General features: G+C 53.3%; 1 protein-coding gene across 1 annotated transcript; it reads left to right on the top strand.

Moving 5' to 3' along the window:
• The first annotated feature begins 2,399 nt into the window (after positions 1-2,399).
• Positions 2,400-2,606, top strand: SMIM45 (small integral membrane protein 45). The gene has a single exon (XM_060165466.1). It carries the CDS (start codon positions 2,400-2,402, stop codon positions 2,604-2,606), a length of 207 nt encoding a protein of 68 aa, XP_060021449.1.
• Positions 2,607-13,340: the final 10,734 nt, after the last annotated feature.

The following is a 13,340-nucleotide window of genomic DNA, read 5'->3' as shown; positions in this document are numbered from 1 at the left end:
CCTGGAAGTTCAGAGAGGGTGAGGAGGGGCCCAAGGTCACACAGAAGGCCAGTGAATGTTTTGTTTCAGCTAAGCCAGTCCTCTGAGAAGCCAGGAGAAGGTCTGGGGTCCTCAGTTGCCCCAGAATGCCTGGGATTTTGTTCACAGGGCTGGAGAGGTTGGGAGACCCTGAACACTGCTTCACAGGCCCACAGCATTGCAGCTGAAATGGCTTCTGATCTGCCCGAGTCCCCCATTCTCATGTTTAAGCTCAGAGGAGGCTGGGGTCCTGGGCGGGGCCAGGGGAGGGGGCACGAATCACTTGGCCTCAGTCAGGCTAGTTTGGAGCAGCCTTTCTGCTTGTAGGTCCCCTTCTCCACCTCCCCCTAAACCCAGGCCACACCAAGCAATTCTGAACCCTCTCTTTGGCTCTACGGAAGGACAGATGGTTAGGAGGACACTGCTCTAACCCTGACTTTGGGCCATTAGCACACTCTTCATTTTATTTCTCCATGAGGAGAATAGGGCACCTTGAGACACTGTGTTTCAGAACAGCCAGTGGGGACCCTGGCGGGCAGGGGAGGGGCTCTGGGTGGACGCAGGACTGGGAAGCAGCATCTCTCCCTCCCCTGGCCTCACAGCCCACCTCGTAGACCCACCTGGCAGTAGAGGGACAAGAGGAGCTGGAGCTTGGAGACAGAGGTCTGAAAAGCTGGAGCTTCTCTTCAGCCTGCCCTGGAGGTCATTCCATGCATCCCCTTTCTTCCCTCCCTAGAAGACAAGGTGGGCCTTTGCTCATTTCATTCCGTTCAGGTATTTTCCCCATCAAACCTCAGGACTTCGCTGGAGACTTGGAGTCCAGCTCTGTCACTTCTCAATTGGGTAACTCAGGGCAAGTTAGTGAACTTCTCTGGGCCTCAGTTTCTTCATCTGTAAAATGTGCACAGTAACACCTACTCCATAGGCCTTCTGTAAGGTCTGTGACTGCATTCTGACTGTGGTCTCCCTGCCTGACAGGCAGAAGTGGGGCTTCTCACCTTACCCCTTTCTCACACCTCAGGAAGGGGCTGAGGGTGGGTTAAATGGGCCCTGATTTATTCCATTTCTGGAGGAGATAACCTGTGGTGGGGCTTTTGAAGTATGTATAGGAGTTTGCCACATGAACATGAATGCAAAGGACATTCCAAGGAAAATGAAAGCATATGCAAAGATGTAGACTGTATAACATGCAGATGCACATAGGTGACTGACAAGTGGTTCCCTGTGATGGCACGTAGTGTGGGAGATGAGGCTGGCAAGGTTGGCAGAGAGCAGATCTGGGCATCTCTGGGCCATTCTAAAGAGTCTGGGTGTATATAAAACTTGTGAAGCACCTTAAACCTGCTAGCTTCCACTTTCCTGCGTTCCCCACCTCTGGTGCACTGGAAATAACAATAGCTGATATTCACTGGGTGCCGATTCTGCACCAAGCAGCGTGATGCTAAGTGCTCCTTAGGCATTGGCTTGTTAAACATTCACAGAGACCCTAAGAAGTGGGTCCTACTTCTATGCCCATTTTCCAGATAAGGAAACTGAGGCCCAGGGAATTAAGAACAAACTACTATGTAGCACTTGGTAAGCGCCAGGCACTGGTTCTGAGCATTTTATGTAAATTAACTCTTTTAACAGTCACAACAGCCCTATGACCTAGATACTGTTTTCACTCCCATCTTACGGATGTGGAAACCAATGTCCAAGTCTTTTGGGGCTGGCACTGTGTCCATACTCTTATAATTATAAAATGGGCCGGAATTCGGGAGCCTGTGCAGAGCCTGTTGATATCAACCAGGTCCCCTAGGGATGGGCAGTTGTTCACCATGCTTTCACTAAGCCACACCTAGCCAGGATGCACGGGTGGCTGGGGACCCACTCATCTGTGAGGGGCCTAGTAAGTGGCAGCCTCTGCAAATGCACAGTCAGAGCCGGGAGGGACAGCTCAGAGGAGGCATGGCCCCAGCTGTCCTTTTCTGAGTGCTCTGAGGGGTCAGTCACCTCACTGAATCCCCACAAGGCTCTGGTAGCGTCCCCTTCTGCAGGGGACAATGCTGAGGCCCAGAGAGGTTAAGCAACCTGCCTGAGGGCACACATACTGTTGAGGGACTGAGCCAGGGCCAGCCCTCAGCTATAAGCTTCCTTGTAGAAGGGTGAGTAGGAGCTGGGTGGGCCCCTGGGGTGGGGGCAGCTGTGTGCTTGGTCAGGGGGCCGGGGCTGCTGAGTCACTGCTCTCCACTCTCCAGGGTCTCCGTCTTCCCAGCCGTAAGGTGAAGCTCCGACCTCCTGGCTCTGTGAAGCCTGCGGGTCCCCCTCTGGGAGGGTGGGTGGGATAAGCAGCCTCTCTGCTGGTTCTCACCGACCGCGTCTCAGCAGCCAAGGCCTCCGCGATGCCGCACTTCCTGGACTGGTTCGTGCCTGTTTACCTGTTCATCTCTGTCCTCATTCTGGTGGGCTTCGGCGCCTGCATCTACTACTTCGAGCCCGGTTTGCAGGAGGCGCACAAGTGGCGCATGCAGCGCCCCCTGGTGGACCGTGACCTCCGCAAGACAATGATGGTTCGCGACAACCTGGCCTTCGGGGGCCCCGAGGTCTGAGTTGACCGGCTCTGTTGGCGGTGGGGGGCGGGCACCGGGTGCCCTCTCCCGTCCCGCCCGGCCTGGAGACCCCAGGGCAGACGGAGGAGAATCCCTGGTCGTCCAGGCTCTCCCTCGCAGCCTGGCTCCTCCCAGGAGGAGGGGCTCTGGGAGGACCCTGGCTGTGGGGCACCTGGGTGCCTTGAGATGTCGCTGCTGATGGCCCAGGGCTTGCTCTCCAGGTCAAGCCAGCTTATCCCACACCTGCCCTCCCCAGCTCCGGGGACGCCCCACGGCCCCCCAGTGCCTTTGTGCTGCCCAGCACTCCTGCCCCTCCACCCGGCGTCAGGCATGGCTGCCCCTGCCTGTCCTGAGCCTTCAGATCTCCCACTTCCCTACCAGATCCTCGGTGACACTCAGCTCCCCACTCCAGCCAATGGTATCGACCCTACAGCTTCATGGGCCAGGCTTCAAAGCTGACCCAAGGAAAGGGCCCCCTTTGGAGGGATGTCAGCTGAGTCCAGCCCAGTCCTACCACTCTGGACCCGGGCTTGGCATGGACGAGTGTTTGTGGTGGGATGTGCAAGGGGCAAGGCCATAGAGGAAGGAGGTGTGTGTGTGTGTGTGTGTGATAGAGAGAGAGAACGTTTGGGGTCAGGCGTGCGGAGGGGAGGAGAAGCATGTTTGTGTGAGGGGGGTGGCCCCCAGGCAGGATGCGAGGTGGTGGGGATGGGGTGAGCTTTGTGGGCAGTGTGGGGACCACCAGCAGTTCCCACTCCCCTCCCTCGGCTGGACTTCCCTATCCCTTCCCTTTCCCAAGGCTGAGGCCACTGGCAGGAGCCCCTGCCCTCCGCTCCGGGTCCTGCACTGCACCAGGGGCCCCAAGCCCACCCTGGAGCCTCTCCTTCTCTGTGGAGCACCACTGCCTCCTTTTTGGACATAGATTGGCAACCTGCTCACTCCCCTCCTTTGGGGCGTCCATCTTAATTTATCTCAATAATAAAGACTCCATGACTATCTTTGCAGGACTGTCTCCTTTCCTAAGACTAGGATCATGTCTATCATCTCACTGGGCCCTCATAAAAATCATGATAGTTCATGATTTTTGATAGTTCAGCCCCCCCCATTTGGGGGATGGGAACACTGAATCTCCAAGAGGAAAGAGCAGTTTCTCAGCAGTGGCACTATTGACTTTTGGGACCAGATCATTCTTTGTAGGGGGGCTGTCCTGTGTGTGGTAGGGTGATGAGCATCTCTGGGTTCTACCCACTAGAAACCAGTAGCACTTGTGCCCTCCCCCCTAACTAACTGGATTCCCTGGGGTAGAGAACCAGTTAGGATATAAATTCAGGCACAGAGATGCAAAACGGCAGGGCCTTAAACCAAGTAGAACGTTTTTCTTTCTTACGGTACAGTTCATAGGGAGGTTGTCCAGAGCTGATCTGGTGGACAGTTCCATGCAGTGTTCGGGGACCGGAGTTGCTCCTCTCTTGCTGCAGGGCTGTTGTCCTGGTTGGTGCCACCCGAGGGGGGCTCTTCGGCATCCCGAGGAGCAGGGTGGAGGGAGGGTAGAAGGGGCCACTTGCCCCTTTGAGGGACACTCCTGCTGGTTGGACCTCTTACATCCCTTTACACCTCACCAGTCAATACATAGTCACGTGGCTACTCCTAGCTGCAAGGGAGGCTGGGAAGAGCTGGGTGGCTGTGTGTCCATTTAAAAAGTCCCCCTCCTTACATATAGCTGATTCACTTTGTTGTACAGCAGAAACTAACACAACATTGCAAAGCAACTGTACTCCAATAAAGATATTAAAAAAAAAAGAAAAAGAAAAAAGTCCCCCTCCTTGAAAAGGGGAGGACACACAGAGGCAGCTGCCATTCCATTTTCATAGGGACTTGCCAAGGCAACAGGACAACACGCTGAGATTTGAACCAGACCTCCTGACCCCAGACCCGGGCTCGCTCTTGCACACGCCCCATCTTAGGAGTCAGCGAGAGCAAAAGCTGCCTTCTCTCATCTCGAGGGGTGAGGCTGCCCTTCCTCCCTGGGGCAACCCAGCAATTGCAGGGGGCTGTGTTGCAGAGCCAGGTTAGAGTGAGGCAAGAGGGCCCCCTCATTCAATTCTCAGCACCTCTCTTGCCTCACCCTAGGCCCAGCCCTGCTGTTTCTGAGTCTCACAGCCCTGACCTCTGACCCAGCAGAGCATTTTGCAGCTCACAGGGATTCCCCCCACGCCCGCCCCCACACCAGGCAGCTTCCCCACCACACTACCGCCCAGGACTCTTGCAGGCACAAGAGACCAAACTGAAAACAGCTGCAATAATAGGGTTTGGTTCTGGACTCAGGCTCAGCTGGACCCTGGGGCTCAAGGATGTCACTGGGTCACTCCAGCTCTCCATCCTTCTCTCTCTCCATCTTGTTAAGCCCTGTGGGCTTCCTTCAGGTGGATTTTCTCCATGTGGTACAAAGGTGCCCTGGCAGCCCCAGGCTCATGCAGCCCTTGTGCCTTGATTTCAGGTGAGAGCACGCATCTGTTCCTGCACAACCTCAGGGGGTGGGCTCCTGTCAGCCCCCAAGGCTTACGAGCTTAGGGGATGGGGGTGCCTTGATTACCAGGCAGCTCTGGCACCCACCCCGGCATCTAGGGGTGGAGTTGGCTCTACCGATCACATGGTCTGAGGGGGTGGGGGTAGGTTGCAGCTGTTACTTAAAGGAGGGGAAGGGATGCTGGGCAAAACCAAGAAGGACTGAGGACACTGCTTTACGGAAGAGGAAACAAGCACGGAGGGAAACGACCCACCCGGGGTGACCCAGGGGGTTACTAGTGCCTGGGTTTGGGACTGGGAGTCTGGGGTGGGGAGGGTGGGCAGGAACCCTCAGAATTTGGTGAGCATGTGAATCGGTGCTCTGGGTATGGACTTCCAGGGCAGGCAGGGCGTGGCGGAGGTAGGACCCATTGGAGGGCAGGGCCCTTCCAGTGCCTTACAGATCACCCCACACAAGAATGGGGGTAACCAGCACCACCCACTGGGTAGCCAGTCCCACACTGCCTCAGTTTCTCTGGCAGTGCCAGCCCCACTGTATTCTGAGCTGCCTTCCCTGAGGGGATGAACTTCTTTCATTATGAGGCTCTGGATTTCACGAGTTCCTTCAGTGCTAATCCAAGTGAGTAGAGGTGTCAGGCGTGGCGGTGGGGGTGGTGGTGGCTGGGAGGCCAGGACTGGGAGCCCCGTGCTGCTGTTACTCATCAGGAAACTGGAAGAGCCCAAGCAGAACCATGTGCATGAGTTAGGACTGATGGCAGTGAAGGACAGAAGCCCCACCTCCACTAGCTTGGGTGAGAAGGGGAAGTTATCACAAAGACTCTGGAGTGTTCCGGTCCTGTAGGACAGGAAAGTAGCAGGGACTCAGGACAACCAGAAGCAGCCACTCAGACCCCCTTAGAATTCTTTCTCAGATGCTTTTTTTTTTTTTTTTGGCCGCACCAGTGTCCCGTGAGATCCTAGTTCCCTGACCAGGGATCAAACACGTGCCCCCTGCAGTGGAAGCGTGGAATCTTAACCACTGGACAGCCAGGGAAGGCCCCTCAAACTATTTTTTATTCCTGCTTCTGTATACCTACTTCACTAACCAATCCCGATGCCCCCCATCATGGAAAATGTAGCAGCCAACTTCTGGCAAATTTTGTCTTACAGCTCCAGCCAGTGGAGAGAGAGTTACCCTGTCCCTCTCTCTGGCTGCAAGCACAAATATCTCAGGGGTGGGATTCATGGCTCATCCTAGGTCAGGCGCCCATTTTAAACTCATCACCCAAGGCTGGGGCAGGGTCCTGTGTGTGGTCCAGCTTGGGTCAAGGCCCATCTGGACCAGTCAACATGACCTGAGCACAGGTCATCTCAGAATCTGACGCCGAGTCCTACTGTCAGGTCTCTTGGGATATTACCTCAGGAAGGCAGGGTTCAGAAGAAATGATGAAAACTGCTCCCCCACCCCTAGCTTGAACACACCAGACAGCCCCTATTGGAGATGTATTCAGCTTAACTGAAGGCCTCAGACTAGATCTGGCCAGCAGCCAAGTTTGGTATGTCCAACACAGTGCTTTGAAAAGATGCAATTTTTTTTTTTTCCTGCACCATGCAGCCGGCAGGATCTTAGTTCCCTGACCAGGGATCGAATCCAGGTCCTGGGAGTGAAAACACCGAGCCCAAAACACTGGACCGCCAGGGAATTCCTGAAAAAATGCAAATTAATTGGCAACATTTATAAATCAGGAGATTTCACATAAAAATCTTTTTTCTGATTCCTCTTTAAAAATAAAAATTCTGGCCGTACTGGGTCTAAAGTGTGAAGGTGTTCAAGGTTACAGGCTTCACAGCCTCAGCAGGGAGGACGTTGACCATGACCCTACCTGAGGCCTGGGCAGTGGCCAGTCTTCATCGCAGGAAAGCTGGCAATGTCCAAAAGCTGCAGCAGGGTCTCCTACCCCAGGCTTCCAAGGAGGAGCCTGAGGCTCAGAGACGGTAAGGGATTCACCCAAGCCTTCTGCTCTTAAACCTGGATCCTTTCCCTGTGCTCTCCCCAGGGCTTATTACATAAATGTTTACTTATACATGCTCCTCCTATAAAGGACCCAAGAAGGTTTTAGCTGAAGGAGCCACATACATGGGGGTGGAAAGGAAATATTCTGACTCTGACTCCTACAGTAATACTATTACTTGTCTCTGAGCTTCCTGGCAGCCACAGGGAAAGGGGAAACACAAAGAGATCATTTTATTCCTGTTAGATGATAGCAGGAGAAATTGACTGTTAATGAAAGACAAGTTTTCTGGTTCCAAATACTAAAAAGAAATGTCTCAGTGTTAAGAGCAACACAGTAGACTGTGCCCTCAGCACTTTTTACAAGGGGCACGGTTGACCCAGACAGCAGAGCCTACAGAAACAGGCCAGTGCCCATGGAACCAGATTTTTCCATCTGCCAGGGCATGCCAGAGGACTGTACTGGGAGCAACTTGAGGTCAGGGCCTGGCAATAGTAAATCCTATAAAACTGTCCATTTAAATTGCATTTTGGGGGGATTTCCCTGGTGGCGCAGTGGTTAAGAATCTGCCTGCCAATGCAGGGGACACGGATTCGAGCCCTGGTCTGGGAAGGTCCCATATGCCACAGAGCAACTAAGCCCATGTGCCACAACTACTGAGCCTGTGCTCTAGAGCCCACAAGCCACAACTACTGGGTCCGCACGCCACAACTACTGAAGCCCGTGCGCCTAGAGCCTGTGCTCCACAACAAGAGAAGCCATAGCTATGAGAAGCCGGCGCACCACAACAAAGAGTAGCCCCTGCTGTCCGCAACTAGAGAAAGCATGCGCACAGCAATGAAGACCCAATGCAGCCAAAAATAAATAAAATAAAAATTTTAAAATATTGCATTTTTTGGGACTTCCCTGGTGGTTCAGTGGCTAAGACTCCACGCTCCCAATGCAGGGGGCCTGGGTTCAATCACTGGTCAGGGAACTAGATCCCACAGGCCACAACTAAAATATCCCACATGCTGCAACTAAGAGTTCACATGCTGCAACTAAAGATCCCACATGCCACAAAAAAAAAAAAAAAAGGATCCATCACGCCATAAGGAAGATCCCACACACGGCCACGAAGATCCTGTGCGCCAGCTAAGACCCGGTGCAGCCAAATAAATAAATACATAAATAAATATTAAAAAAAATAACAATACGTTGCATTTTGGGGGGCGAGTTTCTTGCTCTGACACACAACTGAGTTCACCAAGCATTTCTGTGTGCCAGGCACTGAGAACCACAGATGATTAAAGCCCAGATAAGTGTCCTCTGTCAGTGCCTGGCATTGCGCTCAGCTCATGTCAGATTCTCGTAGAGAGCTGGTTGTTTTTATATCACTCCTGCTCTGCCTGCCTCGCTGGGTTAGGGTAAATGTCGAAGGAGGTAGTTGGCAGGAAAGCACTGTATAAATCCCATGCATAATACAGCTATTCTCCAGAACCCTGCAGAGGCATGTCACATACCTGCTCTACCCCAGGCACTAGGTCTGGCACCAAGAATGCAAAGACAACGACAATATAGTCCCTGAATCAAAGGAACTCACAAACTGGAGGGGCAGACGGATATGTAAACAAATTACAACTGTCCTAACGAGAGAAGTATGTGTGAGAAACTGAAAATAGAACTGAATCCCAGGGAAGGGGTTTATCAAGGAGGATATGACTACTGATCTGGGTTTTGAAGGCTGAATAAGAGTTTTCCCTATAAAGGGAAGAGGAGCCAGCAAGTGCAAAGCCGTGGAGGCTACGGAGGACGCAGACCTTTCTGAGAATTGTGAGTGGTGTCCTGTGATTGCAGCACAGAATACTGGCAAGTAAGTGGTGGGAGAGGGGCATGAACAACCAGAAAGCTGTGTTTCAAGTAAGGCTAGGTCCAGGGAGAGAACCTGATGACCTGCTAATTGCCATGTCCTCCAGGAAGGCTTCCCTGACCCCACCAGCAGCTTTCCCCATTACAGCCCTAGTCTTGTGCTGTGATTTTTTTTCACATGTCTGTGGAGAGCAGCGACGGCATCTTCTTATCTCAGCCTGCAGCCTCCATGGCACTGGGCAGGGCCTCCCTGAAAGCACGCTGTCGGATGAGTGGGGCCTGTCTCTTTGTCTTGCCAGGGGCCACCCATCTACTTAGAGACGAAGATTTTAGAGAGGCTAGGAGGATTTCTGGGGGTCAGGTTTTGTGCAGGTTTTTAAAATGCTTTGGGAGGTTTTGAAGAGTCCTGGGAGCTTTCCTTTCCCACCATCTGGTTGCTGTCAGGATAGGGTGGGTATGTCTGGGCTGGGCCCAGGACAGGGAAACAGGAGGTGGGAATGTGTAGGGTCCCTGCGTAGGAGTGGCTGCGATGTTCGGACTCTGGCCCTGGAGGGCGGCACAGGCTTCTCATTGTTCTACCCCCTCGGCTCTCCACTCTGGCTGAGCGGGCAGGGCTTGGGAAGGCTTGAGAGACCAGCTTTGGGAGGGAGGCAGTGGCTCCAGGCTCCCTCAAAAGACTGTCACACTGTCAGTCAACACCTTTACAAAGAACCCTGGGAGGGCAAAGCCCCTTCTCCTCCACCACGTCAGGTGGGGGGCGGGAAGCTCAGAATTTGGAGCCTGGAGATGTGGGTGTCCAGCTACGGGTTCATTGTGTGAAACTGGGCAAGTCCATTTCCCTCTCTGTATCTGCAGCTGTAAACAGTTGGTATTGATGTGGAAGTCACAGAAAATCACGAGGGTAGATAAAAGGGGAAATCAGAATTACAAGGCAGTAATTTCAGTGACTAAGGTTGATTGAATTCATTGCATGAGGGATAGTGCAACGGCACATCTCACTGCATCCTTACAGCCGCGTGAGCGGGCCAGCAGTGCTGCTAACCAAATATGTCTGTCTCTTCAGCTCTTGCACATGGTAGGGTTAACCTTCCTGCAACTAGTTCTTGCCAATGAGTTGTGATCAGAAAAGTCCAGGCCAAAGCATTTAATAGCTACCATATGATTCACCACTCTCTCCTTCCTCTGCCACAAAGACCAACACGGCTCCAGGAGGCGGTCGCTCCATCAGCCGGGGTTCCAGAGCGAAGGAGACATGGAACAGAGCCTCAGTGGACCCAGACCACAGTGGACATGAGGCATGAATCAGAAATAAATAGTTGTTATTATAAGTCACTGGGATTTTGGAATTGTTTGTTACTGAAACATAATTTAACCCATCTTGACTGATATAATTCCCACTTCACAGATGAAGAAACTGGAGCTCACAGAGATTAAGTGACTTATTCAAAATCGCACAGCTGTCACAAACCCAGATTTGAGACTCTAGAGCTTGTGCCACTTGTCTGGGAGGCCACCACAATGATTTTTTGCTTGGGTGGAGGTCTGTCCTTTGAGGCCACTTTCAGGCCTGTCAACCTTTCCTTTGGTGGGAAAAAAACTTGTGTACAGACACAAGGAGGTCATTGCCACTTTGGGCCACTAGAGGGCAGCTGAACCCAAGCGCGTATTTAACAGGCAGGCAGTTTCGTCCAGGCCCCCAACACTGGAGGAGAGAGACGGGCAGGTGAGCCTCAGGAATACTGAGATGAACAAGACCCATTCCTTGCTCTCAAGGCCCTAACAGCCTGGCAGGGAGCAAGATGGAGGAATTCTAGACCTTCAAGAGGCCACATGAAGGCATCTGGTCCCTATTTAAAAAGGCAACTGAGGCCCAGAGGGGCAAGAGATCTGATAGAACTTGCACAATGAGTCACTGGCCAAAGAGAGGAGAGAAGCCCACGAGTAAGGACCCCTGACTTCAGCTCAGGGTTTCTGCATCTCAAAGATAATGCAATCCAGTGGGGGTGGGCGGTAAAGGCTCCCCCAACTCAATCTGTCCAGGGAGAGCTGTGCTATCCCCTCCCCCAGCCACCTCTTTTCTTCCTAGAATCAGGCTGGTCCTCAGGCCTCAAAGCAAGGAGAGAAGGGGAAGAACTCCAGACAGATCCCCTCCCCCACCCACTAGGACTTCCACCAGGTTGTCCTGGTAACCAGAGCACAGCCAAGTTTGAGAACCTAAAGCTTGCAGGGGAGAGAATGAATAAGAAGAGGGGAAGTTCCTAGGTCCACATATTCACCATTCATTCAATCATTTTTTCCTTTTATTCATTCATTCTACAGAAACTTATGAGGGTAATTCTTACCAGGACCTGGGACCCAGAGACGAATAACATCCAGGCCCTTCAGAACTGTGCTGTCCAATATCATAGCCACAAATTAAATTTAAATAAAATTAAAAATTCAGTTGCTTGGTCCCTGTGATGAGGCGAAGATTAAAGGAGATGCCAGGAGAACGCTTAGCCTAGTTCCTGGCTCAGGGTGAGTGCTCGGAGGATGTCCACCGTCACTGCTGTATTATAGTTACTGTAAGGATCTATTTACGTTCCCATCTTCCTGAGCAGAAGCGGGCTCCTTCCCAGCCCTGACGTAGTGCCTGGCACATAGTCAGTGTTCAGTAAATGGTAGCTATTATTATCACCTTCATTATTATTACTATTCTTATGATAGAGGCAGAAGAGGGGACCCAGCCCAGCCCAAGGGCCAGGGTCTGCTGACAGCCCACAATGCCAGAGCCAGGCTGGGAGGCCTCCTGGGTCTCCTCAGGTCCAGGGGAGGGTCATCTTCGCAGGCTCAGGGACTTAGTACAGGGTCCAGCTGGAGGGAGCATGGGCTCAGGGGATAGTTGTTGAAGCAGAAAGCCCCTGCTTTAGTCTCCAGGAACTCCATCTTGCTCCAGGAAAGACCTCAGATGGGTGGCCAAGGTGGTCTGAGGGTCACAGAACTAAACAGGGTGTGGGGCAATGCACAGGGAAAGCAGAAGTGAGGTCGGCTCTGGGACCACTGGAGCGTGGCCATGTTTGGAGTCTCCCTATTCTTATGGCAGACATCTCTCCAGGGTCAGAGTCTGTGGGAGACAGAGCAGATTTGGGGAGGGCAGGCAGCAGGGCACCACACCCCACGTGTCCTTGAGTCCAGGGCAGCCAAGCCTGGCTGTTACGAGCCTCCCATGGCCCTTTGGGATTCCAGAGGCTCAGAGCAGCCATTCACTGACGCCCACTGCTGAGAAGCCGGCCCCTCCCTGCCCCACAGCCCAGCCCAGCTGTGGATGGAGCTGGTGGTACAGGTCAGGAGAAGGCTGGGCCCTAGGCCTGGGGACTACAGCCTGGAGACTGAGGGGATCAGAGAGATGAGATCCGTGAGCTGGTCATCAGAGCCAGAATCTGGGCACGGAGGAGGTGAGGGCCCTGCACTAGAGTTAGCGTCCCAGACTGAAGAACACTAGACCTTTCTTGTTCTCTGATCAAGGTAGGTGAGTATTTGTGGGTGGGGGGAGGATAGTACCAAGTGATTGATGGCGGGTGGATGCTCAGTGAGGGGAAGGGATCTGGGGATGTTAGAACAAATAGATCTCAGAAATTCTGTCCTCTGGCCAGCTGTGTGTGTGTGTGTGTGTACACGCACTGAGGGTAGATGTTTGTAGTTAAGTGCAGGGTAAACATGCATGTACCCAGGTATGTGTGGTTGTGAGGAAGGGCCCCAAAGCAGGGCTGCAGGGATAGGCCAAGTGGGGAGGTGATAAGGCAGGGACAGCCTTGGGTACAAATATGTGACTGGATGGGGATGAGGGGCTGGGGTGCCACCGTGAAAGACGACAAAGACCCCTCCAGTGTCCTGTCTTCCCCGCCCCTGCTCCGAACTTTAGGGCCCTAGCCATAAAATCACACTCCCCGCCATAAGCCCCTGCTGCCAGTCCCCCTCAGCGGTATCATGGCCCCACCTGCTGTGCTGAAAGCAACAGAAACGACTTTGCTCCAGAGGGTGGGTTATATGGAGCCCAGAGTGTGCCCCAGCTGGCCGTCTGGGAGCTGTGGAGCCCCCGTCAGGGGATGGCTCATCCACGCAGACCACCAGCCAGTCCTGGACGCCCCCTCCCTGACTCACCATGTCCTGGCAGTCCTGCTGCTGCTTCCTCTGTGCTATTCAGCCTTCTCCAGCCCCACCCCCAGCTCACAGAGTGTTTCAACTCGCTGCTCTCCTTGCTGCGAGGCTTACAGGATCTCAGTTCCCGGACCAGGGATTGAACCGGGGCCACGGCAGTGAAAGCCTGGTATTCTAACCACTAGGCAACCAGGGAACTCCCTCCTTGCCTCCACTTCTCTTCCCCCCTGAT

Source organism: Lagenorhynchus albirostris, chromosome 11, assembly GCF_949774975.1.
Source record: "Lagenorhynchus albirostris chromosome 11, mLagAlb1.1, whole genome shotgun sequence".
Classification (NCBI taxonomy): Eukaryota; Metazoa; Chordata; class Mammalia; order Artiodactyla; family Delphinidae; genus Lagenorhynchus; species Lagenorhynchus albirostris.
The sequence above is the reverse complement of the archived record's forward strand: the minus strand, read 5'-3'. Positions and strand labels throughout refer to the sequence as shown.